General features: G+C 41.9%; 1 protein-coding gene across 2 annotated transcripts in view; it reads left to right on the top strand.

Annotated features, from left to right (window-relative positions):
• The window catches only part of rab35b (RAB35, member RAS oncogene family b), a 72,520-nt gene extending 61,729 nt beyond the window's left edge, over nucleotides 1-10,791 (top strand). The window contains exons 4-6 of one of the 2 annotated variants that reach the window (XM_048556541.2): nucleotides 1,811-1,935; nucleotides 8,305-8,429; nucleotides 8,538-10,791. In XM_048556541.2, the coding sequence (XP_048412498.1) occupies nucleotides 1,811-1,935; nucleotides 8,305-8,429; nucleotides 8,538-8,666 (379 nt within the window). In that variant the 3' untranslated portion in view covers nucleotides 8,667-10,791. The remainder of the gene's footprint in view (nucleotides 1-1,810; nucleotides 1,936-8,304; nucleotides 8,430-8,537) is intronic. The other variant, XM_048556542.2, reaches the window with a different exon arrangement.
• The last annotated feature ends 5,966 nt before the right edge of the window (nucleotides 10,792-16,757 follow it).

Raw genomic sequence — 16,757 nt, 5'->3', positions numbered from 1 at the left:
AGCAATCTGTAATGAACACAGGCTCTCCATACCATCTGCTTTGGACACTGATTCACAGACGTTGCAGATTCTCCACTGCCACCTCCCATGCAGATGAGCTAATTCAGCTCCAATCAAGAGCCACGTATAGGGCCATCTGCCCTGCATGAGTCAGTACTGTACCATGATGCACGTAACCAGAATACCAACTGAGATACTCCTGTTGCTGGGGTTGTGCAAAGCTTTTCCAGGATACTATCTCTTGAGTAGCTTGTTTAAAATAATACTGACTTGTACTCAAATATGTAGCCATGTAGAATCATAGAATCCCTACAGTGTGGAAGCAGGCCATTCAGCCTGTCATATTTACACCTGCGCTGTAAAGAGCATTCCACCTAGATTTTTGTTCTCTACCCTATCCATGTAACACTGCATTTCTCAAGGCACTTCCACCTAGCCTGTACATCCCTGGACACTGGGCAATTTAACATAACCAGTCTGCCTATCTTGCATAGTTTTAGACTGTGGGAGGAAACCGGAGCACACTAGACTCAAGTCAGACAGTCATTTGAGGGTGGAATTGGACCCAAGACCCTGCGGCTGTATGGTAGCAGTGCTAGCCACCACGGCACCTGGTGTTCTAATCAATGTGGACGTTGAGTGCTGCGGTGATGGTAACTGGCTGGAGTACTTGCTACGTGGTGAGATTTAAGAACTTACAAAAGCTGGATTATGCTGAGATCCTACAGCAAAAATAGATTATTGTAGATTTCCAAGCCAATGATATATTCTTTTAGCCTTGTTCGAGGCACATGAAATTCTGTACCTTACCTTTACTCAAAGGGTGCACTTACAGCTCTTTGCCAGAGCCTGCCCCTTCTTTTGGATTGCTGGGCTTTGTAAAGCTCGTACGTTGTTGTAATCTAGAAGTTCTGTGCACATAGTTCTCCGATTGTAGGGCAGGATTACCTACTATCTCGATGTCCATGATAAAAGTTAAGATGCTGTAATTATTTCATTATCATAGATTCCATCAAGAAATCTGTCAATTAAAAAAATTCAGTTATGTAACAGTTTGAAACTGAATTTAAAAACTGTTGATTTAATTTGCAACTTTTCAGACTAAAGGAAAGACTTGTTTAAAAATGCCTTTCACAACTTAGGCTACAAAGCACTTTGAATTCTCTGAGTCATTTTGAACCCTCATTAGTGTTGATATTAGTAAGCAATGCATTCAGTTTGTGAATAGTAGAGACCCACAAACAGCATTGACGAAATGTGCTGAGCAATAAATGTTGGCCTTGACACTAAGTGAACTCTGACCTTCAAATACGGGATCTTTGATAGCAGCACGTGAGGCTTTAACATCTCGCCTGTGAAATTGCACTTCTGACATTGCAGCTTTTTCCTCTGCATTGCACCTGCAGTTAGAGTCTGAATTATGTGTTTGTTTTGTTATGTTTTGAAGGGTTGATTCTCAAGATAGAGGAGATTTGATTTCCCTAGATTACTTTTTATTGTTGTCTTGGATATATATGAACAAGGAGGTAGCGGTGGAAGAGAGTACAATTTTGTCATTTAAGTAATATTTAGACCGCTACATGGGTGGGAAAGGAATGAGGGCGGTGTTCCAAATGCAAGCAAATGGAGCTAGATTAGTTGTGAAAACGGGTCAGCATGTTCATGCTGTAAAATTCAATGATCCTATAAGGAATAGGAATAAGTGAAAGCCATATGAACCCTCAGATTGACTCTGCCAAAAGTGTGAGAGCTTATTGAAACATCAAAACTAATCCATGTTTTGTAACTTTTACCTCTTCTTATTTGGCAGGTACTACAGAGGCACGCATGGGGTTATAGTAGTATATGATGTGACCAGTGCAGAATCCTTTGTAAACGTCAAGCGATGGTTGCATGAAATAAACCAGAACTGTGATGATGTGTGTCGGATACTAGGTATGTATAAAGTTGCCACTCCATCTCAGTCTCTCATCTGGAGATTACTAGATGATTCAGCCCTTGCCTTGGCACACCAATCTTATTCCCACTCCTTCAGGTAATGAGTGTTTTGCCATTCATCCTTCACTCTTGAGCAGATTCCCTTTAAGTTGTTTGGGAGCACAGCCACATGTTAATCTAAAGTTTATAACAAGTCTGAACTTGAATATAACATACCTCTGGTGCGGTTAGGACTTGAACACAGGCATTCTGGCCCAGAGATAGGGACAGTGCCATGACACACGAGTCCTCAATTCAGAATAAATACAGGGGACAAACAAGCCATAATTGATCAATGGTCCCTTTTAAGGATATGCACATGTGCAGGTGAACAAGAATCTTTAACAAAATAGTGCAGTAACCCCAAAAAAGGGCATGTCAACATGAATTGGCAAATCAGCATCAGTTTTCCAACTGCTCCAAATGATCTGGGCAACTGATTGCCATAAAGATAGCCATGAATCTACAGCTGCTCATGTCCATTGTTATTCTAACTGTAAATTATGCCAGTGAGATATAAAGAGAACAGCGAAAATATCAAAGGTGCTGCAATACTTTGGGCAGCATTTTAACAGACATCACCTACAAGGATATGCTGAGGAATGGGCAGAGGTGCTGACACAATATTTAGAAAGACAAACAGATGGCAAGACAGATCTTGTATCCAGGGTGAATGTTCTGCCAGATAGTGGCAGTTGAATGGTCACGACCAGATGGGAAAAGATGACAGTGTTGACCAAAGAAGACGTTAAGTATACTTTAAGGAAAAGCTTGACGAGATGGACATCACCCTGACTATCTTGACAGTGTTGGTTGCCCAGACTACTTTGACCCTTTAGAAAACCAGTGCTGATTTGTTGATTCATGTTGTGGATGCTTGTTTCTACAACTTCAAAGCTGAGGATGTAGCTCTGTAGATAGGGGAAGGAATTGACACCTTCAGTCTATGCCCCGGAGATGATGGAAAGGCTTTAATGCAATCCATTCATCAAAGTCTTGGTCTTCTTATGGCTGATGCGTAGACCAAATTTGGTGCCACAGCTCTCCCCTTGGAATAAGTGTGATTTGTTATCCAGCAGGTTGATGGTCATCTGCAAAACCCAGGCCTGTCAACTTGTGGAATTGGTACAGTATGTCTAAACTTGCACCCATCATTACCTTATAACTCAGAGATAAATTTGCTCTAATGTGCCTTCATGATAAAATCAAGAACCAAAAAGGAGTGGGAGAGTGTGTGTTCCTGTTGTGCATCTCTGTTGAAGGAGTCCTTGGTGCCCATGCTGGTCTGGACCCAGCAACTGAAATATGGGCTAATGCTTCGAATATGTTCATACAGTGCTCTGGGATGCCATACTACCTTGAGTGGTACCAAAGTAACAGTGATGGATGCTATTCAAAGCCTTCTAGAAATCAATTAAGTTAAGTGGCTTCTGAAATTTTAAGCTCTGGCCAAAGATGCATAAAGATCGACTCTCAGCATGATTTGCCAAATCTGAAATCTGTCTGTTCCTCTCAAAGGTAACTGCTTCTGTTGACAGTATTCTGTGAAAGTTGCTTAGCTAGATTAGCTAGATGTTTGGTTTGTGACGCACATGATGCTAACAGAGTTGGTTCAATTCCTGCACTGGCTGAAGTCATTGTGATGTTTCCACCTTCCCCTTCCTCTCCCTCTCCCCCAGTCATCCACGTCAATGTCTTTTTAATCTGGTCTGTGAGTTCTATTAATAGTGGTTTATTCATGTTTCAGGAGATCTGCCTGCAGGCATCTTTTTCTTCTGGCTCTTGAGATGACTTTGGGCAGTTTCTCCCAGCTTGTAAATCTCCCCTCCCCTCCCCCATTTCTGAAGAAGGGTCCCAACCCGAAACATCAAGCTTTCCTGCTCCCCTGATGCTGCTTGGCCTGCTGTGTTCATCCAGCTTCACACCGCGTTATATCAGATTCTCCAGCGTCGGCAGTTCCTACTATCTTTCCGCATTTCAATAGTGCTCTTCCCTGACAGCATCTGTTCCCATTTTATGTTACACACTTCTTGCCTAACAGAATTATAATTACCCCTCACCCAATTATAAACCTTGACCTGCTGTATGTATCTATCCTTTTCCATGACTGTTGTAAAAGTAACATGATTATGTTTGCTACTGCCAAAATGCTGTCCTACGAACAGTTCTAACACTTGGCCCTGTTCGTAGCCAAGCCCCAAATCCAAAGTGGCCTCTCCTCGTGTTGGTCTACATACTGTGTCAGGAATCCTCCCTGAACGCACTGCACAAAATCCGCTCCATCTAAATTATTACAACTAAAATGTTTTCAATCAATATTTGGAAAGTTGAAGTCACCCATGACTACAACCCTGTGACTTCTACACCTTTCCAGGACCTGCCTCCCAATCTCCTGTTCCACTTTTCTGCAACTATTAATCTTGAAGTTATTTCATTCTGCTAGTTGTGCATCCCTGCCTTTTTTAAAACTCATTGCCCATCTTTGCTTTTCTTCCCTGCAATTCTTCATAGCTTTATCCAGTTTCCTGTACTTTTCTTTATCGTACTTTTTTTGCTTGACGTTGTCATTTTTCTTGGTCCCTCCTGCTCTTCACCTTGCTGTTATCAGTCAATTTCCATGTTGGGTCGGTGATCCATTAATCTTATTGGCTCTTCTGTGCTTGATTGGTAAAGAGAGAGCTCCGAAGAGCCAGGAGGAGACATGACAAGTTGGTGGATAGGATCAGGGTAAACCCTAAGGCTTTCTATAGGTATTTTAAGGAATAAAAGAATGACGAAAGTAAGATTAGGCCCAATTAAGGATATTAGTGGTAAGTTGTGTGTGGAGTCAGATGAGATAGGGGAAGCGCTAAATGAATATTTTTCAACAGTATTCACTCTAGAAAACAACAATGTTGTCAAGGAGAATACTGAGATACAGGCTACTAGACTAGGTGGGATTAAGGTTCACACAGAAGAGGTATTAGAAATCCTTCAGAAGGTGAAGATAGATAAGTCCCCTGGGCCAGATGGGATTTATCCTCGGATCCTCTGGGAAGCCAGGGAGGAGATTGCTGAGCCTTTGGCATTGATCTTTAACTCGTCATTGTCTACAGGAATAGTGCCAGATGACTGGAGGATAGCAAATGTGGTTCCCCTGTTCAAGATGGGGAGTAGAGACAACCGTGGTAATTATAGACCAGTGAGCCTTACCTCAGTTGTTGGTAAAGTGTTGGAAAAGGTTATAAGGGATAGGATTTATAATCATCTAGAAAAGAATAAATTGATTAGGGATAGTCAGCACGGTTTTGTGAAGGGAAGGTCGTGCCTCACAAACCTTACTGAGTTCTTTGAGAAGGTGACCAAACAGGTAGATGAGAGTAAACCGGTTGATGTGGTGTATATGGATTTCAGCAAGGCGTTCAATAAGGTTCCCCACAATAGACTATTGTACGAAATCTGGAGGAACGGAGTTGGTGGGAGATATAGCAGTTTGGATCAGAAATTGGCTTGCTGAAAGAAGACAGAGGGTGGTAGTTGATGGGAAATGTTCATCCTGGAGACCAGTTACTAGTGGTGTACCGCAAGGGTCGGTGTTGGGTCCACTGCTGTTGGTCATTTTTATAAATGACCTGGATGAGGGCGTAGAAGGATGGGTTAGTAAATTTGCAGACGACACTAACGACAACTAACAGTTGTGGGTTGTGATGAAGGATGCTGTAGGTTGCAGAGACACATAGATAAGCTGCAGAGCTGGGCTGAGAGGTGGCAAATGGAGTTTAATGCAGACAGTGTGAGGTGATGCACTTTGGTAGGAGTAACTGTAAGGCAAACTACAGGGCTAATGGTAAGATTCTTAGTAGTGTAGATGAGCGGAGAGATCTCGGTGTCCATGTACACAGATCCTTGAAAGTTGCCACCCAGGTTGACAGGACTGTTAAGACATAGTGTTTTAGCTTTTATTAATAGAGAGATCGAGTTCCGGAACCAAGAGGTTACAGTGAAGCTGTACAAAACTCTTGTGCGGCCGCACTTGGAGTATTGTGTACAGTTCTGGTCACCGCATTATAAGGAGGATGTGGAAGCTTTGGAAAGGGTGCAGAGGAGATTTACTGGGTTGTTGCCTGGTATGGAGGGAAGGTGTTATGACGAAAGGCTGAGGGACTTGAGGCTGTTTTCATTAGAGAGAAGAAGGTTGAGAGGTGACTTAATTGAAACATATAAAATAATCAGAGGGTTAGATAGGGTGGACAGGGAGAGCGTTTTTCCTAGGATGGTGACGGCGAGCACGAGGGGGCATAGCTTTAAATTGAGGGGTGAAAGATATAGGACAGATGTCAGAGGTAGTTTCTTTACTCAGTAGTAAGGGAATGGAACGCTTTGCCTGCAACGGTAGTAGATTCACCAACTTTAGGTACATTTAAGTCGTCATTGGACGAGCATATGGACGTACGTGGAATAGTGTAGGTTAGATGGGCTTGACAGGTCGGCACAACATCGAGGGCCGAAGGGCCTGTACTGTGCAGTTATGTTCTATTGTGCTCTCTCCCTCTACTCCCCCTTTCTGGATGATCCTCTACTGTACCTAATATTGTCCACCTTTATTGGTATTTCAGGTTTGTTGGAGAGGGCCAGGTCAGCTATCCAAATCCTTGTTCTTCAAATTTTGCATTGGAAATGGCCATCTTTTATGATTGTGGTCACCTTCAGCTTCAGTTGGATCTTGGCTAGCAGAAAGCAGTGATATGATTCTGTGCTAGCACCTTAAGTCCTGACTTCTTAAAGGGATGGCTTATCTGCAATAGTTTGTAGTCGATCCTATTCCATTTTTTTTGTTGCCTGGTGACATCCATGTCACTTGTGGATGATCTGTGTTTGGCAAAGGTGATGCTGAACACATTGATGCTTTAAAAGGCCAACAGATGTTTTTGAAATGAGTGGACTTGTTGACCCATGGGCTTGATTTACTGTTCAGTCCTTGCTGGTTGTCATCGTGCTTAGCACTGAGGTTACTGATCAATAGCTTGAGTTGGGTATCTGGTCTGGCCTGTCCTGCAGTCAGTTGATAAAATTCTTCCTCCAATGTGTGGCGCTTAAACACGCACAAGCGTGACTTTCCATGCCCTGTGATACAGTAGTTTATTGATGTCCATATTACTGTCAACTGAGGCCAGTTCAGTGGGTGCGGTGTTTGTGTGAAATACAGGATCTTCGTGCCGTCATAGTTTGTCCTTCATCTGTCTGCCACGTACCAGTTGCTGAAAATGCCAACTCAGTAAGTTCTCATTTTACACAGCGCCTGGTCTATTATCCCACAGTGCCAGAGTGTTTGGATGTCTTAAATGCTAGTTCTGATGATGGCTTTGGTGTTGAAGATTGAGGCTGTCAGAGGTTGGACTTCTCTTGACTTTTTTTCAGCTAATCCTGTCATGCGTATATCTTGATGTACAGTCCTTTCATTAGTGTTTGCCATTATAGGCACTGCTTGCTGTTTCTTTAGTGGTAATGGGTTTTTGCAGAGTATGGGTGCAGACCTTCTGCCTAACCCTCCTTTTCTAGCCTGCTTGGAACCAGCTTTGGATTTTTTGAAACATTTTAGAGTCCTTGCTTTCCCCAATCTTGCCCACTTATTTTTTTAAAACATGCACCTTGCAGTATCTACTTTTTAACTTTAAAAATGTTTTGCCTATCATGAGTGTGAAAATATAAAAAATAGTCATTGTCAATGGAAGTGGCCATGGATTTGGAAGGTGCTGTGTAAGGAGCTTTGGATCTTGTAGATGGTATACACACACATCATACTGAGCAGTAGTCGAGAAATTGGATGTGGTACCAAACAAGTGGGTTTCTTTGTCCTCTAGTGTGAAGAATCTTGAGCGGCGATGGGCTTGTACCCACCCAGGCAAGTGGGGACCATTCCATCACAAGCCTGACTTGTTCCTTTCAGATGGTGGATGAGCTTTGGAGAGTCAGACTATGAGTTATGTGCTGCAGGATTCCTCGTCTATGACCTCTTTGTAGGCAGTGTATTTATACTGATGGTCCACTTTGGTTTCTGGTCAATGGTGAACCCTAGAATGTTCATTTAACAGGATAGGTGGTGGGCAAGAACAAACTCTTTCCTTCAGCTTTGAAGAAGTGGTATTGAACTTGAAACTTTAACTCTGTTTCTCTGTCCATAGATGCTGCTGCACTTGCTGAGTTCCTCCAGCACTTTGTTTTTGGAATTTTTTACTGTTCATTTGGATACTTGCATTGAATTCTCTGGCATGAAGAGCTGTTTTGAATCCTGCATCACTGCATAACTTCCTTTGTCAAGAATGATTTAAGCTTTTGCTTCCATTTCAGTTGGCAACAAGAATGATGACCCAGCTCGCAAAGTGGTGGAGACTAATGATGCACAGAAGTTTGCAGAACAGATGGGCATTCAGCTTTTTGAAACTAGTGCAAAAGAGAACCTCAACGTTGAAGAGGTAAGCTCCTCTGTGATGGGGTTTGGTGAATGTTAGTTTACTTTGTCTGCTGTCCTTTGTCATGTTGAACTCATGTGCATCAGGTCCATGGTCTCTATTTCTTTTCAGATGTTCAACTGCATCACGGAGCTAGTTCTGCGGGCCAAGAAAGAGAACTTAGCCAAACAGCAGCAACAGCAGCAGAATGATGTCATCAAACTATCTAAAAATAGTAAAAAGAAGAGAAAGTGTTGCTAACGAGGAACAACAAAAAAAGACTTCTTTGGAATGAACAGTCCCTTTTCACTTGGACTTATATATTATGAAGTCAAAAATGGACATTTTCTTTCCACACACAACACCCCCTCCCCACCCCCCCACCCCCGCCCCAATACCCAATTCCAGGCTGGAAGGATATCTTACAACAGCAGATATGGGATCTTGCTGACTTAGTGGTTTTGCTCCCAGATTTCAGCTTCTGAATTATTTTTCGCCCCAGATGAAAGTGACCGAGCTGACGTAGCTCAGTGCCAAGGTTGGATTAGATCGTCTCATTCCAGTTTGAATTGTGTGGATGTCTCAAAGATCGAGTGACTTGTCTCGCCCACAGGTTTTTAAAATCTCTGCACATGTATACCTTTCAGCTTCTAATGCCACCCAGTTTTCATCGACGCTTTGCCTAATACTTGTAGATGACAAGAAATCATGAACCACTTTCGTTCTCTTTTGCTGTATTTTTAAAAAAGCTGAATTCTTTGAATCAAGCTACTGACTAACTTGACATAACGCCACTTGCTCCTTCCATTCCTTTATCGTTCCCACTGTATTGGATTCCCCTTCACATTACCTGATTTATAGTTTGTGTTTGGGGCTGATGGTGTTGGGGGAGGGAGGGAGGTTAAGCTAACTATCTTAAAGAGGTGAAGGGGCAAGGGCTCACCACTGGACTAGGTATTTTATGAATGGTATTCAAGAGCCCCTTTTTGCTTTTGAATTCTTTTACCATCAATTAACTAGCTATTCTGCTGTTTATACCTTAAGTGGGTCCAGAAATTTTGGTTAGCATTTATCTTGTGTGGAATAGTCACTAGCTTGTTCTATAACAGGTGGGGAGGGGAATAAACTGGGCTTGGGTGGGGGGGATGACATTGAAATGAAAAAGACAGGGTGAATGAAGAGTGGTTTTTAAAGTCGGTTGATCATGTATGTTAACTTGGCATGTTTAATCCTCAGTCCTTCAGCCTGGAAGACAGGTGATTGATTTTGGTGTCTCACTGCAAACAGCACAATATCCAAGTCCTACAACGCAATAAGTACACATATTACAAAGTGGGGGTTATTGCATTTTGGAAGGCGTAAATTTCTTCTCTAGCTTGTCCGCTGCTTTTTCACCACTGGAAGAAGAGTTTACACCTAGGCCACATGGCTGGAGTCAAAATTTGCGCTGCCTGAGGGGCCTTGTGTGGAAAGATTTCTGGCAGCCCCAATTCACACTCCACTGGTCAAGCCCCACTACTACTTCAGTTTGGCAGCTGGAGCCTGTGAAGCCACCAGTTGGTGGGGAGAAGCTACAATCGCCACCTTGAAGTTTGGATTGCTGTGCTGAGGTTGGAGCAGAATTGAGGGAGCTTTGCTCCGTTCCTTGCTGTTACCAGACTTCAAAGTGCTTGGGAGAGAGATATAGAGAGCAGTACTTTGTGTCCAACCTGATCTGTTTAATGTTGACACAGGGTGCCTGAAAGAAAAGTCATGTTTCCCCAGCACTAATATTTAATAGCTTTGAACACAACACCCCACAAAATACACACTGGCCCATCATCACCTGATCTGTGTGGGAAAACTAGTTGATCCTCCTGGGGAGGTGGATGGACACTGGATTTGAGTTCACAGTGCAATCTGGATGGGTGGAATCTGCAGCACAAAACTGCCCAAAATTGAGTGCTAATTATTATATGAAAAGTCTTGTGTCATGTGGTTTGCCAGTGTGGGAAATCGAGAGGGTTGGGAGAACCGAGGTGGGAGAATGAAGCCTCATTGGTCATTGCACTGGGAGTTCTACCTTGGTTCAAAACTGTGTACCTGACCAGGCAAGTGTTTGATTGGGAATAGTGGATGCCAATTTTTTTTTAACAGGCTGTTGAATAAAAGCAACTTAAATAACTATTATTTTAAAGATTACCGTTTACTGACAGTTTTAAAGAAAATGTACTCTTTATTTGTGTACAAGGTGGACATTACATCAAGAAAAGACCTACTTTGCAAGGTGTTATTGTGGATTCCCTTCTGTTCAAAGGTGTATCTTAATATCTGAAATCTTGTGGCATTTGGTTATGCAACTGTTCGTAATGACAATTATGTATTAAAACACAGAAATTGTTGCAAATTGGGTGCAAGCTGCAATTTTGTATGTTTGTCACATACCCATAATGTGCCACAGGCACACAAAATGTGTTCACCTCTCTGCATGTGCACTTCCTGTATGTGTAGCTTCTGTCTGTCCAAGATAGTTTCTTTCTCTTGTGTTTGCCATCATACTTGATTATGGGAGCCTGCAAATTTCCTTCAACTTGTTTTGTACCTTTTTCTATTGTTATTTGCCCAAAGTGAGAGATGCCTGGGAAAGTGCAAAACTGAATTTGTCTGTAATGCTAAATGTCTGAAATTTTGGGTACTAAATTCCTTAGTTGCAGTGCTGTGGCCATACTTGGGCATCATGCTTTAGGAAGGACAACTGTCTTTGAACATTTGCAGAGAATAATGCCTGGATGAAAGGTCTGTTTATTTTTGTGGAGAAAGTAGACAAAACTCTCAAGTGGCTCTCATTTTGAGCAGAGAGGTGAACTGAAGATTTCATTTGTTCAAAACTCTTCATGATTTCTTGAACATTATAAGGTGGCAGAAGATTTGGTAATCCTAGCACAGATTGATTTAAAGAATTTTGAGGTGATTAGAAGAAAAAAGAAAATTGACAGCATTGTAATCTGAATTACACTATCTGTAGGAGTGATGAATGCAGTGTAATGAACTTGAGTAAATAATAGGAAATGGAAAAATAGCAAGGCTTTGGGGGAATCAGCAGCAGACCAAGACTAATTGAATCACTCATAGAGCTGTAACAGGAATAATGGGCCAAATGGCTGCTCTCTGCATCATTCTATAATTTTATTGAAGTAATGCAGGATTACAGGAATAAGGCAGGGGAATGGGTTGGGTGGAATGTTTGTTGGAAGGTTAGTGTGGAGTCTGGGCTGAATGGCCTGCTTCCATGCTGTGGGGCTTCTGTGATTCAGAAGTCTTTGTACATGAAGACCAAGTGTGCACACCTTGCTCATGTCTTAAGAAGCTGGTACACAAACATAGAAAACATAGATGCAAGGTTTGTGTACCTATGTATCATTATTGATGAGTTCTCTTGTGGTGCAGTGGTAATGTACCTGCCTCTGAGTCAGAAGGCCCATTTTCAGTCCCACTTGTTCCAGAGGTGTCCTAACTCATCAGAACAGTTTGATTTTTAAAATATCAATCTTTTTATTGATATCTTGCATGTTCTTGCACTCCAACCTTATTTGACTTGTGCATATACACAAAGAATGAAAGTATCTTTATGGATGTGTTCCCAATTCATGGTTGTGAGCACGTGTGTATGTGTACTTGCATGCATTCTAGAAACTTGTTAACTGAAGCCTTTTGTTTATGTCTGTGTTTACATTGTCACTAACATTGTATAGTTGTCTTGCACTTATGCTATATCTTGTTTCAGTGATTCTTTTGAACTGTGCGCATTTGTAGCAATCATGTGCACAGGCTGCTCACAAACATTCCCCCTCCAGTACAGCACAAAAAAAAATGCATTTATGAATTGACGTGCACTGCATACAACAAAACATTTTGAGGATTGCAGTTCTTTGCATATTCGTAGAATCCCTGCAGTGTGGAAACAGGCCCTTCGGCCCAACAAGTCCACACCGAGCCTCAAAGCATCCCACCCAGACCCAGGCCAATCCCCCTATAACCCACCTAATCTACTGAACACTATATGGGCAATTTAGCATGGCCAATCCACCTACCCTACACATGGACTATGGGAGGAAACCGGAGCACCTGGAAGAAACCCACGCAGACATGGCAAGAATGTGCAAACTCCACACACAGTTGCTCAAGGCCGGAATCGAACCCGGGTCCCTGGCGCTATGAGGCAGCAGTGCTAACCACTGAGCCACTGTTCTGTCTGTATCCAATGGTGCAGCTGGAGCATGTGCTTAATTTACTGCTTTAATTCATTCAGAGTATGTAAGCATTGCTGGCTGATCCAGGATTTGTTCCCATCATGAGTTGCCCTTGCAGGACATAGCTCCAACACAAATTCCATGCAGCTACACACTCACTTGTTCCTGTGTTTGGGACTTGTATGATGGTCAGATTTGCAACTGTTTTGAGTGTGCAGGTGGTTTTGCAATTGTTGTCTGTAGTTCTTTTTAAATGTATAGTGTTTTTCATGTAAGTGAATCCTTATTTCAAGCATCTGTCATTTTTGTACTTATCACTATATTCAGGATGTATTGTGAGCCCACAGGATATCTGTGGACTCCAGATTGTAGCTGGTTGTTAATTGCACTTTGACATCTGTAACAATGACATAGAAAGGAAAATCATCTATTTACAAGTACAGACCCCACTGTCTACAGCAGGTATGTTGAAGTAAACACCCAACTTAACATACAATGTTATGAGTATAATATTTGATAGACTTTGAGGTGAGTTCCTAAAATTGCCACTTTGAGAGGAATATTACTAAAGGTCTATGACTCTAGTAAGCAACTTTCTCACAAATGGTGCTATTTAATTTCAAAGTTCCTGATCTAATACTATTTGTGACTGTCAGTTTTCAAGATATTAAACCGTTGGTAAAGGATGTGTCACAAGCAATGCCAGCTGACTAACATTTGGTCTACAAGTATCCATCTGCTCGTGATGCACTGTTTTTAAACTAATATTAAACCAATGCTGCAGGACCTAGTGGTGGGTGGACGGAGGTGAAAGCTGACATCCACTGAATTGATCGAAATAGCCTTAAAACAGTTTAAACAATGTTATGATAGCTAACACCTTGGTAATAATGAATGGTTAGCACAGTTTGCCTGCACCTATCTGGAACAAACAAGGGCGGTGTAAGTGCTATCGACTGTTTGTCTTGCTTAAATGTGCCTTGGTTAAAATTGCATGTTCCTTCCAAAACTCTACGTTCAGCACTCAAGTGCTGATATGTATCATTGGAAAACGTGAGTCCTCTATCATGCAACAGTGTTCACATCACGTGCATCTTTTGCATTGTCAAGTTTTTTTGGTGGCTTTCCTGTCAGCATGCTATGCAAGTAGGTCTGATTTGTTTCATTGCATTTTTTTTAAAAGGTAGGCTTAAATCTTTCTTTATTTTCACCTCAGACACACACCAGATATAAAACTTCCTGTATACTGCGTGCATCATTTTATGGGGCTTTCATGAGTTGTTGGTGTCTCTTGGCTATTGACATCTTGCTTAACTGATAACTTGTACTGCTGCTGGGAGTGGATGGTAATTGTAATGTGTACATTAACTTGGAAGTGCATGGGCATAGTTTGACTTGAGTCACTTTGGACAGTTTTCTGGAGTTCTACAGTGATCTCTACACATTCAGCTTACATAACCATGTCTGTGCACCAGTCTTCGTTGTATGTATGATCCTTAACTGTGCATCTTGCATTGGATTTCTTTTCTTAGTCACTCATGGGATGTGGGCACCATTCTCCAGCATTTATTGCCCATCCTTAGTTGCCCGCAAAGGGAGCGGTGAGAGAGTGCCACCTTGAACTATTGCAGTCCATTTGATGTGGGTACAAACAAAAGCTGTTAGGGAGGCAATTCTAGGATTTTGACCTAGTGACCTTGAAGGAGCAGCAATAGATTTCAAAGTCTGGATGATGAATGGCTTGGACAAGAGCTTCCAGAAGGTAGCGTCCCAATGTATCTGCTGCTTTTGTCCTTCTCCAATATTAGTGGTCTTTGGTTTGAAGCATGGTGATGTCTGTTGGTACCATATCTCTTTCAGCATGTTTGCATCTGCACTGCTGTATATATCTCTTCACATGAGTTGGTAACAAGTTACTAGTTAAATCAGATGTTTAGAACTAGTGCAAATTTAGCTAATCATACTTGATTGTCGGATGAAAGGGTTTTTTTTTTGTTTGCAAGATCTCACACAATGTAACAGACTCCAGTCTGGGCTTCAGAGCAGACTGCATGAGAGAGCAGTAAAATAGTGTGGTGTTGAAATCTAATTTCTGTCTAAGGAAATACTATTTAAAGGGATGTCAGTGCAGTTCTGAAGAACATCAAAAGGTCTAATTCCATTTAAAAGCATTTTGCTATGATTGAATTGGCAATAGGAAGTCACAGAGCTGTGTACAAACTTGTCAGAGCTGCCCAATTTTCTTTACATCTTTTCAATGCAAAAATTAATTTGAGAGAATGTGCCATTCCACACAACCAGGGTGGAAATCCTCAAACAGAAACTTATGTCATTTAATAAGACCATGAGTGATCTAAATGTAACTACAAATTTGCATTCCTGCTTACCGTTGATGTTTCAACCCTGTGCTTTTAAAGCGTCTTTCCATCTGTGCAATAAAAACAATTCGAAGACTCCTCTTCCACACATCTTTAAGGAAGAGAGTTCCAAAGAACTCAAACCCCTGATGGGTGGGAAAAAAAATCTCCTAGTCTGTTTTAAATGAATGACCCTTGAATTTTCAAGCAGTAATCCCTAGCTCCCATTATGTATGCATCCAGCCTTCCAAGATCCCTCAACATCTTGAATGTCTCAACCAACTCACCACCTACTCTTCTGAACTCCCAGTCGTTACAAGTCTGGCCTGCCCAACATAAGGCAATTCCAGTTATTAATCTGGTAAGCCTTCTCTGAACTGTTTCCAACACGTTTACATTCTTTCCTTAAATAATGGGTATATTCCAGATGTGCGTGCTCAAGTGAGCTTGATAAATGATAACCTCATTAGCTTTCCAAATTACCTGCATACTAACTCTTTGTCCCTTTTGTGTACTTGGACAACCAGCATCCCAGAGCTTTCTAATCTATCTTCATTCAGATACAATGCTTTTTTGTGTAGAAGTGGACAATTTTTTTCATTTTGCCATGTTATGTTTGATTTTCCACATCTGTGTGCTCTTAACCTCTTCTTTTTATATCCTTTTCTCAACTTGCCTTCTCACCTATCTTTGTCATCAGCAAATTTGCTAACTATACCTTCTGTCCAGTCATTGAAGTCATTTTTATAAGTTGTATAGAGTTGAAGTCCCAGCACTGATCGTTCAGCTGCACGATTTGTTGCATTTTGCCAATCTGAAAAATAGTGCTTGCCTCCCCCTCCTTGCAAATGTGGCAATAATTGACCATTACTGTCCCTGCATCCACAAGCCTGTGCCACTTGCTCAGCATCAAATGTCCTTGCAGCAGATAGCAAAGCTGATTTGCATACCAATCTCTTTCATGTTCACAAGTATATAAAGGAGCAGATTCCATTTTGTCTGCTAGGTATAAGGGGGCCTGGGGCAATGGCTGGTGCTGTTTTAGCTGTTATATCCTGATATCCGACAAATCCTATTGCCCAAGGTTTACATATCCTAATTACCCTGGTCGAGATATTGTCCTACATTTTTTACCCCCAACACAAGCTGGGGAACTCAAATATTTTGGATTCTAGTACTCCAGGAAACTCTTTAATTCAAAACCTCCTCCTTGCAATACATACAAGATTGGTATAGACTATAAAAGGCTTGTTTGTCAAGGACCCTTAGGTTGCTTATTTGTGGCTGGGTAGTACTTATTGTACTTCTATTAGTTGGACTTGAGAAGGTGATGATGAGCTGTTGTCTTGAACTGCTGCAGTCCACCTGCTGTAGGTTGATTCACAATGTCCTGAGGGAGGGAATTCCCAGGATTTTGTCCCAGTGACCGTGAAGGAACAGCAATATGTCTCAAGTCAGGGTGTTGAATGGCTTAGAGGGGAACTGGTGACATGCTAGTGTAAATGCTGCTCTTGTGCTTCAAGATGGAAGTGATGGTGAGTTTGGAAGGTGCTGCCTACTGATTTTTGGCGAATGTCTGCACTACACACTGCTGATACTGTGCTATGGAGGTTGAGGGAGTGAATGTAGTGCCAATTAAGTGAGCTGCTTTGTCCTGGATGGTGTCCAGCTGCTTTGTATTGTTGGAGCTGCACCCATCCAGGTAGGTGGGGAGTATTCCATCTCCTGACTTATGCTTTGTAAATAGGCTTTGGGAAGCAAGGAGG

The sequence above is a fragment of the Stegostoma tigrinum genome, chromosome 26 (assembly GCF_030684315.1).
Source record: "Stegostoma tigrinum isolate sSteTig4 chromosome 26, sSteTig4.hap1, whole genome shotgun sequence".
In the NCBI taxonomy this organism is placed as follows: Eukaryota; Metazoa; Chordata; class Chondrichthyes; order Orectolobiformes; family Stegostomatidae; genus Stegostoma; species Stegostoma tigrinum.
The sequence above is the reverse complement of the archived record's forward strand: the minus strand, read 5'-3'. Positions and strand labels throughout refer to the sequence as shown.